This window comes from Chlamydotis macqueenii, chromosome Z (genome assembly GCF_036417535.1).
Source record: "Chlamydotis macqueenii isolate bChlMac1 chromosome Z, bChlMac1.mat, whole genome shotgun sequence".
NCBI lineage: Eukaryota > Metazoa > Chordata > Aves > Otidiformes > Otididae > Chlamydotis > Chlamydotis macqueenii.
The window spans coordinates 35,332,181-35,349,651 of NC_141593.1; the positions used below are offsets into that span (position 1 = coordinate 35,332,181).

Consider the following 17,471-nt stretch of genomic DNA (forward strand, 5'->3'; position numbering starts at 1 on the left):
ATCATCCAGTGCTGTGTAAACTTAACACAGCCAAGTCCATCACTAAACCATGTCCCTAAGTGCCACATCTACATGGCTTTTAAATACCTCCAGGGATGGTCACTCCACCACTTCCCTGGGCAGCCTGTTCCAATGCTTGATAACCCTTCAGGTGAAGAAATTTTTCCTAAGAGTATCTTAGCCTTTTCCTCATGCTTTGTTTCCCTCTATATCCAATAAAGGATGGACATTCTCCTTAGCCCTTCTTCTGTAGTGAATTTATTTATAGAAACATTTGGTTTTGTTTTTACTGCAGTAGCCAAATTAAGTTCTAGTTGGGATTTGCCCCTTCTAATTTTCTCCCCTTCTCTCACAACATCTTTGTAGTCCTCCTGACTTGTTTGCTCCTTCTTCCAAAGATCAAAAGCTTCTTTTTTTTTTCCTGAGTTACAGCTAAAGCTTTCTGTTTGGCCAGAATGGTTTTCTTCCCCGACACCTCATCTTTCAGCACACAGAAGCAGCCTGCTCCTGCACCTTTAAGATTTCCTTCTTGAAGAATGTCCAGCCTTCCTGGACTCCTTTGCCCTTCAGGACTGCCACCCAAGGGATTCTGTCAACCAAGCCCCTATACAGGCCACAGTCCGCCCTCCAGAAGTCCAAGGCAGCAGTTCTGCTGACCCTCCTCCTCCCTTCTCTGCGAATCAAAAACTATTATTTCATGATTGCTGTGCCCAAGACAGCCTCCAATCATCACATCACCCACAAGTCTTTCTCTGTTCCCAAACAACAGGTCCTGAGGGGTGCCTTCCCTGTAGGGTCACTCAGCAACTGTCTCAGAAGTTAGCTTCTACACACTCCAGGAACCTCCTAGGCTGTCTCCTCTTTGCTGCAGTGTATTTCTAGCAGATATCTGATAAGTTGAAGTCCCCCATGAAAACAAGCACTAGGGATCATAAGACTTCTCCCAGCTGCTTATACAATATTTCATCCAGGTTGGGTGGTCTATAACAGTCTCCCACCATGATCTCTGACTTATTGGCTTTTTTCCTGATTATCATGCATAAACACTAGACCTTTTCATCATCATCATCAAGCTCTAGAGAGTCAAAACACTCTCTAACATGCAGGACTATCCCACCACCTTCCCTTCCTTGCCTATCGCTTCTGAAGAGTTCACAGTCATCCATTGCAGCATTCCAGTTGTGTGAGTCATCCCATCACGTTTATCTGATTGCAATTACATGATCATTTTCCAGCTGCAGAGTGGCTTCCAGCTCCTCCTGTTTATTGCCATGTCCTTCAGTTGGGCAATTGATCCTGCCACCTTTTTCCTGGGGAGAAGCCCTAATTCTTATGTGACTCTTCTCAGGTGCTTCAGTGGTTTCTGAAGCATTGACAACCCTGATGTCTTTGCGGCTGTGTGGATCTCCATCCCCTGCCTCCACTGGGATGGCTAGGGTGCTTCATGCATTAGTGCAGGGAAATTTCAAATGTGCACCAGAGTACTCAGCACATTGTGGAGCTGACTGAAGGACCTTACGAGCACACCATCCCTCAAACATTGGTGTGCCACCCTCAGGCTTATCTCTAGTAAGCCTAGTTTTATCCCTTTCCCCCTTCAGATCTAGTTTAAACGTCTTTCAATGAGCCCTGCTACCTCCTGCACAAAGATTCTTTTCCCGCTTTGAGACAGGTGTACCATGTCTGTTGCCAGCAGGCCTGTGTTGTGTAGACAAACTCACGATCAAAAAACCCCAAATTCTGCCAGTGACACCAGTTGTGGAGCCAGTTATTGATTCACTGGGTCTTCCTGTTTCTTCTGTCATCATTCACTGCAACTGGAAGGTCAGAGGAGAATACTGCTTGTGCTCTGGATCCCTTCACCAGTCATTAAATGTTTAGACATAAGCTGCATTAGTTCTTAATATATAACAGTCATTAATGTGTTTCTATGAAATTCTCATTAGCTTTCATAATTCTTTCCAATCTTTATTTATCGTATCCTCATTTTTTCTTGCTTGTGCTTGGGATCATCTTTTTGTTACAAAAACATCTGCAGTGCTCAACACCATATGTATACTCATGCCTAGATGTAACGGATGTGGTACTCTAGTGCATATTACCCAATAATGATAACCAAATTAATTCTCTGATAGGAAAATGTGCCCTTTGCCTATCTAGCAGGGTTAATCAGGTACATCTTTAAACTACACGAAAATATAGTTATGATTCCCTGTTTTCAAGAAATAAGATTAGAAGTGTTGTTTTGCTCTATGTTCTCTTTTATACACCTGTAACAAATATTTTATTTTAAAGCAATCTATGTAAATTCATAACCCTATTATTGCTACTTCAGTAATTCTTCTATGTAACTCATTACAACAATGAAAAAAAGGTACCAAATCTCTGGATGCTCCATCATTCACAAGTTATTCATCCAAGAACATCAATCTAATACATGTCTCTAATCCCACAGAAGAAATTTCTTACTGGTTTGCTCAGGACTGGTCTGACAACTTTTCCCAATCTCCTAAGAAAATTTTTCAAAAAAAAGAGGAAATCGTGGTGTGTTTCACATTATATAAACAATACAAACATATGGTGACATTTCATCAGTAACTATTTTGTTTATAAACAACAGCTTATAGCAAACTCCATCTGCCAAAGCCACAACATAGTCACTGCTTCTAGCAAACATCAGAAAATCATTGTCTCCAAGGATGCTTATGCTCATATTATCTCAGGAAAAACAGTTGCTTTTCTGGCACAAAACCAGACTGCATTTTTATACTTTTTTCCTGACGGAAAATAAGTACAATGAACCACTTCAGACTTATCTGAAATACTGAATCTGCCACTATTTACCAACTAGTCTGTATTGTATAACAGCTATAGCATACAAATTATAAATACAATATTCTGAGGATTATTCTGTTAGCCCAACTAAGATGAAGAGCTGAGCTATAAATTCTCATGCTTGTACCTTTCTCGTGAATTTGAATTCTGATATCATTAATCAACAAAGAATTAGCACTAGGACTCCAGAAGAAAGGAAAATGCAGCCAAGAACCATTTGCAATTCAATTTGCTTATACTAAAGTATAGATATTGTACCACCTACTAAAAAAAATAGTGCTGCAAAAGACTCTGAGCGTTTTTTCTTTTTTTTCCCCCTTGGAAGTGAAGAGATCTGTACAACCCCCAGATCTCACAATGAGTGAATCAAGAAAAAATTATGATATCTCAAACTACTACCTGTCTCAGAGGTAAGTACTGATTTGCAGAATGGAGATTGATTTTTTTTTCTTTAGAATAGCAAATCTCATATTAATTTATTTCACTAGAAAGGCAGAGGACAAAGGCAATTGGAGCCCTACTGTCAACAGCCTCAAGTCTCTGCTTCCCTGTTTCTTGTTTGCAACTTGAATCGCTCATTTATCTTCTTCTACCTTTCATTTGGAAAAAAAGCATAAGAAAGAAGGTGAGACAGTAAGCTAGTACAGTAGTATGCAATTTCTATGGAGTAACTACGACAGAAACCAATGTATTTCCTCATGAATTCTTGAGTAAAACTCAAGCAGGGAGTAAAATTAACTCCCTGAGCTTTCAGAATGCTTTCTGTATACACAGATACCCTTCTTAGGGCAGCTAATTTGTATTAATCCTTTCTGCACTGTGAACTCACTGAAAAGAGCTACCTTTTGACTGCAGCCTATGAGAAGGAGTAAGGCTGAGGCAGGTATTTGCTCCAGATTCTGCTATTGCTGCTTGTGTCCTCTAGGGCTCTTGCACAAATACCTGAAAGCACAGCTCCTAGAGCTTATATGCAGTTTTTTTATGCCCATGTTACGGCCAGCACTCCTCAGGAAATTTGAAAAGAAATACTCAGAATGCAATAGTCAAAACTGCAGTCAGCCCACCAGGAGAAGTAACAGCCATGGTGTGATGGAGATACCATCTGAAGAACATGCCTTTATCTTCACACCAGTTTTCACTGTCCTAGCTTTCAAGTAAGTCAAACTGGTACACAGCAGAAAAGAATGTGGAAGAGGCAACTGAGTAGCCTTGCGAAAATAAAGATCAATCCCTTTGGATGGCAGCACCATTCTCATCAAGTTACAAATACCTACACTGCCAAACAACATGCAGGCATTTACTTTAGAGTATGGCAATTGAAAAAACATTTAGGCTTTGGAAAATGTATTTTTAATGATCAATCAAACACCAGTGATGCTGGAATATATCACAGCCGTACAATAAAGGCTGCTCTAATCTCTTCTACCCTCTCTCTATAAAATAAAAATGTTTATTATACCCCAGAATCATTGCCTGAGACAGAGAACACAATGCTACTCAGATTCACATCATGCTAATCTGATGCAAATAGAGTGAGCACTCCAGGGCAGGGGAGATCCGTCCCCAGCAGGGGCCCTGTCCCAAAACGCAGGGGATAGTGCTGCTGCTTTTTAGTGGGGGGGAAGGCAAAACAAGCTTTACGACAATGTTGCTCAGGTAAGCTAATTAGAGCGAATGAAAACACTAAAGCACTTGTGGCATTTTCTCACAGCATACAAGTTGCCTTCTATTTTCATGGAAAATTCACCTCTGATATGGTTGGCGTGTAAACATTTTCCAGTGAGGTTTCCATGGAAACAGGTAAAAGTGTGCGCATGTGTATATGTGTGTGCATGGATGTGCGTGTGTGTGTGTGTGTGTGTGTGTGTAGGTGGGAGGAAAAGGCGTTATCTTCAGATTGGAAGCTATTTTTAGGAAAGCCACAGGTTAAAATGACTATGAGTGAACGTACTTAATCAAATGCTTGTTAAGAAGGTGGTGAGGGGGAGGGAGGACAATTGGACTTCTCAGAATGATCATTTCTCTGAAGGGCACCCTATAAAACATTTAATGAGATAGTCAGTGTCCTTTTAGTCTTCTGTCATTTTCTCATACACACTTTGTATTGCTCTATGAAGTTTTATATGACAGTCTTCCCCTTTGTGGCAACCTGCTAAAGGTTAAGAGATAGAATGCCGTAAGTAGAACAAAATCCCCGAGGAAGATGCAATATGCAGCAGGAGGGAAGGCAATTGCTGTCTGTAAATGAAGCAAGAACATCTTACAGACCGTATGGTGGGAGGAGGTATTGTTTCCTGCTGTGTTGGTTAGGGGCGCAGAAGGAGACCACAGCCATCTGTCCTTCTCAGCTGAGGATCCCCGTTTTATTGAAGTGTAGGAGATCTGCTGCTGCTTACAGTGGGAGTGGGATTATACAAGTCTTACTGTCTGGGACAAATGACTGGGTTGCTGGGGACATTTTCTGGACGGCCTTTTTGAATTTCTGCAAGCAGTATCAGGACAGAGCTTATCTTGTTGCTCAAGGGCTTGGGCTAGCAAGAGGACAGCTGAGGTTCCCCGGAGGAGAGCAGAGTAAGAGGAATGGAGTTAAGGACCTGGGAAAAAGGAGGTTGGAAGAGAACAATGAAGAAATTAAATGAAAAAAAAAAAAAGAAAACTAAAAGGAAATAAAGTGAAATTCATCTAGTTCACAAAACCTTGTGAAAGTCATTAACTGACTGTGTCTTTGAACGTGTCTTGTGTAATGCTTCGGCCTTGTACAATTGAGAAATGAAAGTAGGAAAACTATTTTTTCCACTTTTCTTGCAGTCTTAGCCTGAGACCTTCCTTTCACAAGGGTTTTCTGCTCAACATGATACTTTCCAAAGAATAAGGGTTTTATAAGTAAGATGGATTTATTTGCGTACTCTCTTTGAAGTGAAACATACCATTCTGACTGCAGAAGGTGTGCCCAGGTGGAGGAGCTCCTGCGGCAGGTGGCTGAGCTGCAGGAGGCGGTCAGGAGGCTGCGGGACATCAGGGAGGCTGAGAGGGAGCTGGATACTTGGTTCCAGGCACAGGTTGCACCGGAACCGCAGCATCCAGTGAACCAATCAACCCCGCCCGCAGTGACACACGACGTAAGCAAGCAGGCAGAAGATGCCACTGAATGGAAAGCTGCAAGGGCAAGGCGCAGGAGGAAGAAGAAGCAGCTTCCCCAGAACCCCGATGTGCCCCTGCAGAACCGCTTTGCTGCTCTGCAGACTGAGGAAGTAAGACCCAGCACCTCAAGGGAGGCACGGGAGCCGTGCGAGGTAGCGCGCCCGGCTCATGTAATAACTAGCGCTACCAAGAAAAAGAGACGAGTGGTAGTAGTGGGTGACTCCCTCCTGACAGGTATGGAGGCACCCATCTGCCACCCCGATGCGCTCTCTCGGGAGGTATGCTGTCTCCCGGGGGCTCGTATCAGAGATGTCACAGAGAGACTCCCTAGCCTCATACGGCCCACAGACTACTATCTACTGCTGGTGTTTCATGTGGGGGCCAGCGACACAGCTGGCAGCAGTCTAAAAAACATCAAAAGGGATTTCAGGGCCCTGGGTTCAACAGTCAAAGGCTCTGGGGCACAGGTGGTCTTCTCATCAGTCCTCCCAGTCGAAGGGCAGGGACCTGAAAGGGCCAGACGTATCTGGCAGGTTAACTCTTGGCTCAGGGAGTGGTGCTACAGCCAGGGCTTTGGGTATGTAGATCACGGGGCATGCTTTGAGAAGCCCGGGCTGCTAGGCGCGGATGGCGTGCACCTAACCAAGAGGGGGAAGAGTGTGCTTGGACAAAGACTTGCCAGGCTCGTCCGGAGGGCTTTAAACTAGTGTTGCTGGGGGAGGGGGAGCACAGTTCAGCCCACTGCTGTCAGCATGGCGCCAGTGCCAGCACCGAGGGTCCAGAAGCTGAGGAGGGATCACAGATAAGTGCAAATAAACCTAAACTGCGGTGCAATAGCACCCCTGTAGCTCCAGCCAGCAAGTCGGCTTTGTCGGGGGCCCAGCTGAAGTGTCTCTATACCAATGCACGCAGCATGGGGAATAAACAGGAAGAGCTGGAGATGCTTGCACACGAGCAGGGCTACGACCTCATTGGCATCACGGAGACGTGGTGGGATGACACATACGACTGGAGCGTCAACATGGAGGGGTATAGGCTTTTTAGAAAAGACAGGAAGGGGAGACGAGGAGGGGGTGTCGCTCTCTACATCAGCAACTGGCTGGAGTGTGTGGAGCTCCGCCTGGGGATGGAGGAGGAGCTGACAGAGAGCTTATGGGTCAAGATTAGAGGATGGGGACGGACAGGGGACGTCACGGTAGGGGTCTGTTACAGGCCGCCTGGCCAGGAGGATAGAGCGGACGAAGTGCTCTATAGGCAGATAGGAGCAGCCTCACGGTCACAGGCCCTGGTCCTCATGGGGGACTTCAACCACCCTGACATCTGTTGGAGAGACAACACGGCAGGGCACAGGCAGTCCAGGAGGTTCCTGGAATGCGTGGATGACAACTTCCTCCTGCAGGCGATAGAGGAGCCGACAAGGAGGGGTGCCATGCTCGACCTTGTGCTCACCAACAGGGAGGGACTGGTCAGGGATGTGAAACTAAAGGACAGCCTTGGCTGCAGCGACCATGACATGGTGGAGTTCAAGATCCACAGGGCAGCAAGGAAACTACATGGCAAGCTCTCTGCCCTAGACTTCAGGAAGGCGGACTTCGGCCTCTTCAGGGACCTGATGGGCCAAGTGCCATGGGAGGCGGCCCTGGAGGGAAGAGGGGCCCAGGAAAGTTGGTCCATATTCAAGGAGCACCTCCTCCAAGCTCAGCAGAGATGCATCCCGATGAAAAACAAGTCGGGCAAAAAGGCCAGGAGGCCGGCGTGGATGAGCAAGGAGCTTCTGGACCAACTAAAAGTAAAAAAGGAAGCCTATAGAGGGTGGAAGTGGGGACAGGTAGCCTGGGAGGACTACAAAGAGGCTGCGCGAGTGGCCAGGGATAAGGTAAGGAAGGCCAAAGCCCTGGCAGAACTGAATCTGGCCAGGGATATAAAATGTAACAAGAAGAGCTTTTATAGGTACGTAGGGGACAAAAGAAAGTCCAGGGAAAATGTAGGCCCCCTCCAGAAGGGAACTGGTGTCCTGGTTACCCAGGACATGGAGAAGGCTGAGGTACTCAATGACTTTTTTGCCTCAGTCTTCACCAACAAGAGTTCCTGTCCCACCACCCAAGCTGTAGAAGGTGCAAGCAGGGATTGCGAGAATGAAGAACTGCCCATTGTACTCGAAGAGCAGGTTCGGGATCATCTAAGGAACCTGAAGGTGCACAAGTCCACGGGTCCCGATGAGATCCATCCGCGGGTCCTGAGGGAACTGGCGGATGAAGTTGCCAAGCCACTGGCTACCGTATTTGAGAAGTCGTGGCGGTCTGGTGAGGTCCCCGATGACTGGAAAAGAGGGAACATAACCCCAATTTTTAAAAAGGGGAATAAGGAAGACCCAGGTAACTACAAGCCGGTCAGCCTCACCTCTGTGCCTGGCAAGGTCACGGAGCAGATTCTCCTGGAAAGCATGCTAAGGCACATGGAGAGCAAGGAGGTGGTTGGTGACAGCCAACATGGCTTCACCAAGGGCAGATTGTGCCTGACCAATTTGGTGGCCTTCTATGACGGGGTGATGGCATCGGTGGACAAGGGATGAGCAACTGACATCATCTACCTGGACTTGTGCAAAGCTTTTGACACTGTCCCGCACGACATCCTTCTCTCTAAACTAGAGAGACATGGGTTTGATGGATGGACCACTCGGTGGATAAGGAGTTGGCTGGATGGCCGCACTCAGAGAGTGGTGGTCAACGGCTCAATGTTCATGTGGAGACCGGTCACGAGTGGCGTCCCTCAGGGGTCCGTGCTGGGCCCGGCCCTGTTCAACATCTTTGTCGGCGACATGGACAGTGGGATAGAGTGCACCCTCAGCAAGTTCGCTGACGACACCAAGTTGTGTGGTGCCGTCGACACGCTGGAAGGGAGGGATGCCATCCAGAGGGACCTTGACAGGCTGGAGAGGTGGGCCCGTGCCAACCTCATGAGGTTCAACCAGGCCAAGTGCAAGGTCCTGCACCTGGGTCATGGCAATCCCAGGCACAAATACAGGCTGGGCGGGGAATGGATTGAGAGCAGCCCTGAGGAGAAGGACTTGGGAGTGCTGGTGGATAAGAAGCTTAACATGAGCAGGCAATGCGCCCTTGCAGCCCAGAAGGCCAACTGCATCCTGGGCTGCATCAAGAGAAGCGTGGCCAGCAGGTCGAGGGAGGTGATTCTCCTCCTCTACTCTGCTCTGGTGAGACCCCACCTGGAGTACTGTGTCCAGTTCTGGAGCCCCCAGCACAAGAAGGACATGGACCAGTTGGAGAAGGTCCAGAGGAGGGCCACGAAGATGATAAGACAGCTGGGGCACCTCTCTTATGAGGACAGGCTGAGAGAGTTGGGGCTGTTCAGCCTGGAGAAGAGGAGGCTCTGGGGAGACCTGATAGCGGTCTTCCAGTACCTCAAGGGGGCCTACAAGAAAGATGGGGAAAGGCTGTTTAGTAGGGCCTGTTGCGATAGGACAAGAGGTAATAGTTTTAAAATAGAGGGGGGTAGATTTAGATTAGAAATTAGGAAAAAATTTTTTACGATGCGAGTTATAGAACACTGGAATAGGTTGCCCAGAAAGGTGGTGGAGGCCCCATCTCTGGAAACGTTCAAGGCCAGGCTGGATGAGGCTCTGAGCAACCTGACCTAGTCAGGGATGTCCCTGCTCCTTGCAGGGGGGTTGGACTAGATGACCTTTGAAGGTCCCTTCCAACCCTAACCATTCTATGATTCTATGATTCTATGATTTTTAATGTACTTATTTTCAGACAATTCTAACTCCAACACAGAACTTCTTATTACTAAAATGCTTGTGTCTAGGGATTTAGACCCAGGCACCATAATCTGTACCAGCGAAATGTAAGAAAAAAATACAAATATTACTATGCTTGTTTTGCAAGAGGGAAAGGCATGAAGACCATAGTGAAATTCAACAATGGAGGAGAAAGAATTAGATCTCTATGCACGTTTTCTGCATCCTCACTGCAAATGTTTTAGGAATACTTAATAACCTGCTACGTAAGTACATCCATTTCCTAGCCCACAGTTTTCAGGACATTTTTTCCCCAGAGGTGTATTTGCAGCTTGGTTCCTCAAGATGGACAGTGTCTCTAATTTCCTCAGTTCTAAATGATCCTCACTGGGACATGGAGGCACTAATGGTAAGTTTTCTTAAGAGATTTTCTAAACAGCACTTATGGATCACAAAACTGTATGTTTGGACATATAGAAGTAGAAAATTGGAGAGAAGCAATTTTATACTATATTTCCAAATTCTGACACTAAAGCACTGTCTTTGGAGTAGGGAAAAATCATCAAAATTCAAGCCACCAGACTGAATTCTACTCATGGAGCAGAAGCAAATTATGTTCTCGGTGTAAAATGGAGAATACTTGTTCACAAAAATATCAAGATTCAATAGCATTTGTAAGTCAAAACTGAGGTGTAAGAAGTTTGTTCTTGTCGCTCAGCTTCAACGAGCAAACTTTTTAAAAAGAAGGATAAACTATTGATGAGGACTGTCTGGCATACTATCCTGTGCCTTCAGCATTACTACCAGAGTTGCCTTTAGCACTGATATCGTCTTTGAAGATACACTATTTCCTAGGGGTATGTAGTGTCTGCACAAAGTTTGGAAAAACTAGAAAATTGGCTTGTGAGGGCAATGACCGCTTTCCCTTCCTCAAATTCTAATCTTCATCAAAGACAAAGGTCACGTGAATGCTATGTCTGTGATTCTGTTGTTGCCCACGCTTCTGTAAATCAGGAGTAATCCTATTAGTGCCCATGAAGTCAATATACAAAGCAGAAGGTAACTGAAAAGCCCAATGTTAGCTTCAGAGGGATGCCACAGCTTTGGAAGATGTATCAGGAAGCTGTGCACAAAAAGATAGGCAATATGTTGAGGAAGGGTCCCTGTACAGTACAGAGTAGGCAGAGAACCTCACAGTGAAGGAGGGTCCTAAGTATCATACAGACCTATTTATTTCTTAGATGGATAAGTAGACTATTTTTATTACAACTTTTCAAAAACTCCAATATATACTTTAAAAGTACAAAAAAGGTTCCAGCATATCAATAACTGAAGCAGTGTGAGATAGCACATTAGAAAGGCCAGTGGGGAGAAACCCAGCACGGGCCACCTTAAAATGTTATTAGAGAATCACTATTTTTATTACAACAGCAGACACCTAAAATCCTTCTTTTCAGATTGATCAAGCTAAATCCACAAAATCACTCCTCTGTCAGTTACAAACCTCCCTGCTTGCTCCACCTTGTCATTTGGATAAGGATAAACAACGTATCTCACCTCTGATATAGCATGACAGCTTTTCAGAATGTCCTAATACTTGCTGAAATTAACATAAAAGCCTCACTGAAAGTTTAAAATGTCTGAAGGGAGATGAGAGAAAGACATTGCTGAGTAATGTACTCTTGCAATAATCTTCCATCTTTGCCCTGCAGTTGCTTGAAATTGAAACCATTGTCTTGAATGATGAGGCTGCTTGACCTTGCAGATTTCTGAACAAGCTCAGAAACTGCTTCATTACAATGCAAAATGATAGCAGATGCACATTGCTGTGAGATGTGATTGCTTAAGATTGCTTTTCCTTCCTTGTATTCACTGAACACTCCCAGTGGAAAGGATCTTGCAAAGCAAGACCAGTTTCCTTCTTAAGCTACTGAACTCTATTAGAGTCTTCATACATCCCACAGACCGATTTACATACACCCTAACAGCTTACATCAGGCTATGCCATCCCTTATTGACCTTGGGGAATAGAAGTCTAAAAGTCACTCTACTTTGGATTTTGTTGGTTTTTTTTTTTTTTTTTATTCTGAAGTTAAAAAATAGTCTAAAGACATATTTTACTGCAGCAGCGAGGTCTGACTCTCAGCACAGGATCCAAATGAATCTGAAAATTGATCTTTCCTTACTTTAAAATGTTGAGCGTTGAAGTGCGGTGCTGAGATTTTTATTACATAGACTTTACTTATCTAATTTACATAAGAGTAATGCTTTGTTGGGCTGACTAGGATTTAAGTGGCATGTCACTCTGAACATCTTAGATTAACAGAAAACGTAATTCAATGTTCTACTACGCTTTCCTTTCCATGGGAGACTTACTATTGTTACTGATCATTCACGATATCAAAAACTACCCATCTCTTTTAGATCCTTGATTCTGATTCTAAATTTCTATTCCCAGAGAGCAAAATTATCTGCACACAGTGAAGAATTAAAGCTATCTGCCAATATTTGGTGCACTAACACAGTTGCCCAGAATAATCTTGTCATTTCTCCATCTCCGGCTTTGTAAAGTAAACAGAATCTTTTCCCAAAAACTCACACTACTACACATTACAGTTTTTTTTCCCAGTCTTGCAGAAAATATTGAATAACCTCTCCCTTTTACAAGTATGTTTCAGCATAAATTATGCTCCTTGTGAGGGATAATTGTATTTAGGAAGCAGCCAACAGACATAAACACACTCCGTTACTTTATACCACCTCTAATTTTTCCTGTGGCTTGCAGAACCTTTCAAGGAAATAATTTCACCTACAGTGATGTTGCTCAGTTCATGAAAAAGGTAAGACGGTCTCTGACTTGGACTAACAATTTTGTTAGATGATAAATAAGCAAAAGCAACTAAAATATCAAAACCTAAACCTGGGACAATTCAAAACAAAACATTGCCAATAGCCTTTCTGGCATGATTTTGCTGTACAAAACACAGCTCATCCCACTTTTAGTAAGGGGAAGCTCATGTTATGGTATAGACCAGTGCTCAGTCATCTCTTGCAGTACCATTCTTGTGTCATTATAGCCTAAGGAGAAGGAAAAGAAGTAAACTATAGAAACAAAACCATTACAAAAGCTTCTGTATCAATGACTATTTTTAACAAGACTTTCTCTCTGTTTGCAGGTTTTGCTGTCTCAGTCTAAAAAAGCAATGCCCAAGTTTAATAAAATCAATTTATCAGCATTTTTCCACTTGCTTGCATGCTTGGGATGCAGGTGGTATTAATAACATCTTTTAAAAATTAAAAGACATTTAAAAAGGGCCTGGGAGGGCAAAATTTTGCAGTCAGTTACTCTTGAGAATTACAACTTATTTAAGAAAGAAGCTAGCTCAACTTTATAGCTATTTCAGTAGCTATTGTGCAAGTTAGACACTTATGCAGTTATTACCTACAAAATGTATATGTTAAAATAAATACATTTAAGTGTTTAATTACTTCTTTTGCAGATTTTAACCACATGAATAAGAGTAACAGAAACACTAGTATACTACATCTCATTCAGCTTAATTTGTTATTTGTCTTAAGATAACAGAAGACAGGATGGAGAAGTTTGTGTATAGTTCCTTTTTTATAACTACTTTTACCAATTCCATGAAGCACAACACGGCAGGCTACCTTCTTAAGAGAACGGGTTTTGTCAATGTGATGATAATCAGATAAACAATTTCCATTAGCTATATTTAGGGCTCCAAACATTCTATCTGACAACTAAAAATACATTTCCTAAAAGAATACATTTCAGACTACCATCTTACCTTACACTAAAGGGCAGGGGCATAAGAGAAGAGCTTTGATATATAGCAAGCATACATTGGGTTCAGTTGTAAATGAAGATTAAATATATTGTAGACAGTTCATAACAACATCTTGCTACTAAGATGTATACAATACAAGTATGCAATATATTTACCAATACAAAAATAAAAAGAAGAATAAAAATGACATTAACCTCTTCTTCAACGTTATGGGCAATTCCATTCTGCACTGGTCCTGAATCACTTGGTGGTGTTACTGCAACTTCCACTTTTGCACTTTTTTCTGTGGCATCATCCATAAATAAGAGTGGGAAAAAACCAAAAAATAATACTAAGTAACAAATTTATTACTGAAACTGCTGTCATATATTCAGTCTGTATAAATCATCAAATAGTGAAGATGGACAAACATCTGCCTTTAAGAGAGAGAGACAAAAATTCAGTCTTCCATTCCTACCAGTACACATTTTGAATAAAATTCTTATGAGTGGCGAACTTGCATTTGAAGAAACTGTTCTACTGGTACTCATATCCTAAAAAAATTTACATTGTTTGCAGTATTCAGTGTTCTTTTTTATTCAATCAGATATAGCTTTTATAACACACTAACCCTTGCAATTAGTAAAGTTACTTCCGAACTGTAATCATGCTTTTTCTCATGCAAAAATGTGGGAAAAGAGTAAACAGATGGTCTAACAGCATTCAGTAACAAAGGATGATCTTTAAAACAGAATCCTGTAGTCCTTGTGCTAAATTTTTAGAGGAATTGAAGGCATAAAATTGGGCCTTTGGTTTCTGATGCCAAATTTATTCAAATTTATTATTACTTTGACTATCTTGGAATTCTCTAAACAGTAATTATCTCTTTAAGTATGTACTAGATAAAAATGTCAATGGCCAAAAATCCCTTGGACAATATAAAATGATGGGGAATAGCAATATGAAATGTCTAACTGAAGTTCAACATGCCTTATGGTATGCTCTTGTGCACAGAAGTAAATACAGCTGTCTAGTTACATTACTGGTATCCTGAGATTCTTCTAAATTAAAAACCTGAGATCACAGCCACAGCACAGTGCCAGACTATCTGTAATTATTTCAGTGCACGTCTGTTGTCTCTTAACCCCACAGCCAGCATTATGGTTTATTAACAGAGTGTCCCATCCAACTACTTCATTCTGGATGCGAATAGTACCTAAACATAGCACAAGGTCAGAAAAAGTGTCAACTAATAAAATGATTCAGCTCTTATGAGATGCATTTGCATCTGATTTTCTAATGCAGAGAAGATGCTGAGGTAAAATAGAGAAAATAGGACATGGCACAGATTTTCTTTTAGTGTAGGAACTTCTGAAGTAAAATACAAATTCTTACCCTTAATGGAAAACCATAGTAATGTAATTTTGCACAATTAGCATAGATCAGCCTAAATGACCCTCAGCAAGTAGCAGACAAACAAACCAAATCTTAAATATGAAGGTTATTTCTTCTTGTGACAAGGCTGACACCATATAAAACAGATACTCTCCTACAGCAGCTCAATAAACTCATTAAATTTTCACATATAAACTGCAAGTATGTTTTGTCTCCCTATTTCTGTCATTTCAACACATATCCAAAAATCAGCATTGCCTTTTTCTTTCAGCCTTGCTGAAAGGCTTTCGAGATACCTTAAATGACTTTCTCTTCCCGCACCTAACTGTTGTCTTGTCCATAAGTTTCATAATCTTTTGTATAGGGAATCAGAATATTTTTACTAAGATAGCATAAATGAAGTAGAAGGAGAAATTAATCCCTAAGGATTTTCAAGTAAAATAAAACCTTGAAAAAGACCCTCAGGAACAGGTGATAAATCTGTATGGCTGCACTCACCATGATTAGCAGCTCCATTCTGCCTTTCACTGTCTTCCACCTGGCACTTCTTTTTGGCAATCTTATGCAGAATTGAGGCCCTTTCCTTGAACTTTCCTAAAAGAAAGCATTGTCGTTATTAAAATGCAACCATTTTGAGAAGCAAAGTTTCCTTGTCATAGCTTAGGCTCCATAAATCAGTGCCGATAATCCATTTCCATCCCTCCTCAAACAGCAAACGTTATTAAATGCTATCTGATGTTCTCACACATACTTTTTTTTTCTTTTTAGTGGAAATAAAACTGTTTTTGTTTTCTATCCTCACAACTCAGCAACAAATTGAACAAGAAATTTAAAACAAAAGTTACTGTTTTTCTTCAGAAGCAGTTGGTAAAGTTTCACCTATGAAAGTACTGGTGTAGGATTTCAGCCTAAACAGAATACAAATACAGATGAATAAAGATACTATAAACAAACACAAACAGTTTCAGGTCTCAATTGGCAGTACAGTAACACAGAATTTCAGACCAACCTATATATTGCATGATGGTGATTGTGGTCAACTTCGTCACTTTGCATCCAGCTATGTGCCTGAGACTTCTACAGATGCTTCAGAAGAGGAAGAAGAAATCTCCAGAATACATGACTTCCATACTAGCTTCTCAAAGGTAAATTTTCTTCTCAACCTGCCAGGTGGATTTTGTCTCCCGTGAATTTAACCATGCAGCTAATCACCTACACTTTCTCCAGGGCAACTCACTCCCATTGTAAGAGAGGTTCCAGGTCCTATCAGTCTTTATTGATCACTGAGTCCAAACAACACATTCAAACGAGGCAATGTCAAAGATGGCAAATACTAAGTGAAATTAATTTAATCCTTCCTCTACATTGGTTGATCTTTCTATGTAAGGACTCTTTGGACAGGTTATGACAGTCTGTATCATGTGGAAAGATGATGTATCTGCCTTTCTTTATTGCTATACTCATTGCTACTGCTCTTTAAGTCTTCTTTAGTGTTTTTTAAAAGTATAACTGGTGGCTATAGTACAGTACACTTCTAATTAAGAACACTATTATCAAACAGTGTCCATGACTGTTTTAATTCTTCATCTCCAGTTCAAAAAATCCATGAAAAACTGTTGGTGTCCCTGCAGCAAGATATTTCAATGGAACCACATAATTGATTAACAGTGGGAAGTAACAGTGAAGAGTCATGAATGAACTCAAGTTAGCTGGATAATAGTAACTGTTTCCAAGCTAAAATAAAAGATACAGAAGAAAATATCATTAAACAAGAAAGAAATCCTATCTTCCCTTCTCACAAGTGGAACCTTCAAACCAACACTTCTGTATGTGAAGAAGTACACACACAGTCCACAGGGACTAGTAGCTATCATTTGCTGGGAAGTGGATTAATTTGTCAACAGCAAATCACTTGGAGTGTAATAAAAATACCACAAAGATTTAATAAGAAGTACTGTCCTTTCAGCTGCCCCTATCTTTTCACAAACACATCATGCTCCAAAAAAATAATTAGCTATTCACAATACATCACAAAGACTATCTTTTTGGTACATGCTACCTAGAGTAAAACTGCCTGCAGGAGAGTATTTAAGTGTAGAACACAACCATAAATAGCAAGCCATCTCATTATTTCAGTGCAGAGGCAGAGATTTTATTTAGAAGGGGAAGAAACAAAGAGTTTAAAAAAGACAAAGAGTGAGAGAGAGAAAAGGAAATGCTTAGGATACCAGATAAGAGAAAGAAAAAACAGAGGAAAAAATACGAACTGTATTTCCAAATATTTTAAGCTGAAATGCTAAGAGTCAAGTCTGTTCCTGTCTTCTTCTGAAACACTAGGGGCACTTAAAAAGTGCTTAGACAGAAGCATGTCTAGATATGGAAAGGTGCCTGCATAATTTTCATACAACATGTATGTCAGTTTGCTGAAGGATTGGTTTAGATTTCAGACTCCAACTCAGCTTCATATATTTCATAATTTGGCTTGTGAAGCCCCAAATAAACAAATGCATTTTTTGCTTGCAGTGCAAATGATGCAACTGAAACATTTTCTGAGA

General features: G+C 42.0%; 1 protein-coding gene across 2 annotated transcripts in view; it reads right to left on the minus strand.

Moving 5' to 3' along the window:
* The window catches only part of SLC24A2 (solute carrier family 24 member 2), a 111,580-nt gene that overhangs the window by 13,245 nt on the left and 80,864 nt on the right, over window positions 1-17,471 (minus strand). For both annotated transcript variants that reach the window (XM_086770253.1, XM_086770252.1), the window contains 2 exons: window positions 15,415-15,510; window positions 13,737-13,825 (listed from right to left, as the gene is read on the minus strand). In XM_086770253.1, coding sequence (XP_086626379.1) covers window positions 13,737-13,825; window positions 15,415-15,510 — 185 coding nt within the window. The remainder of the gene's footprint in view (window positions 1-13,736; window positions 13,826-15,414; window positions 15,511-17,471) is intronic.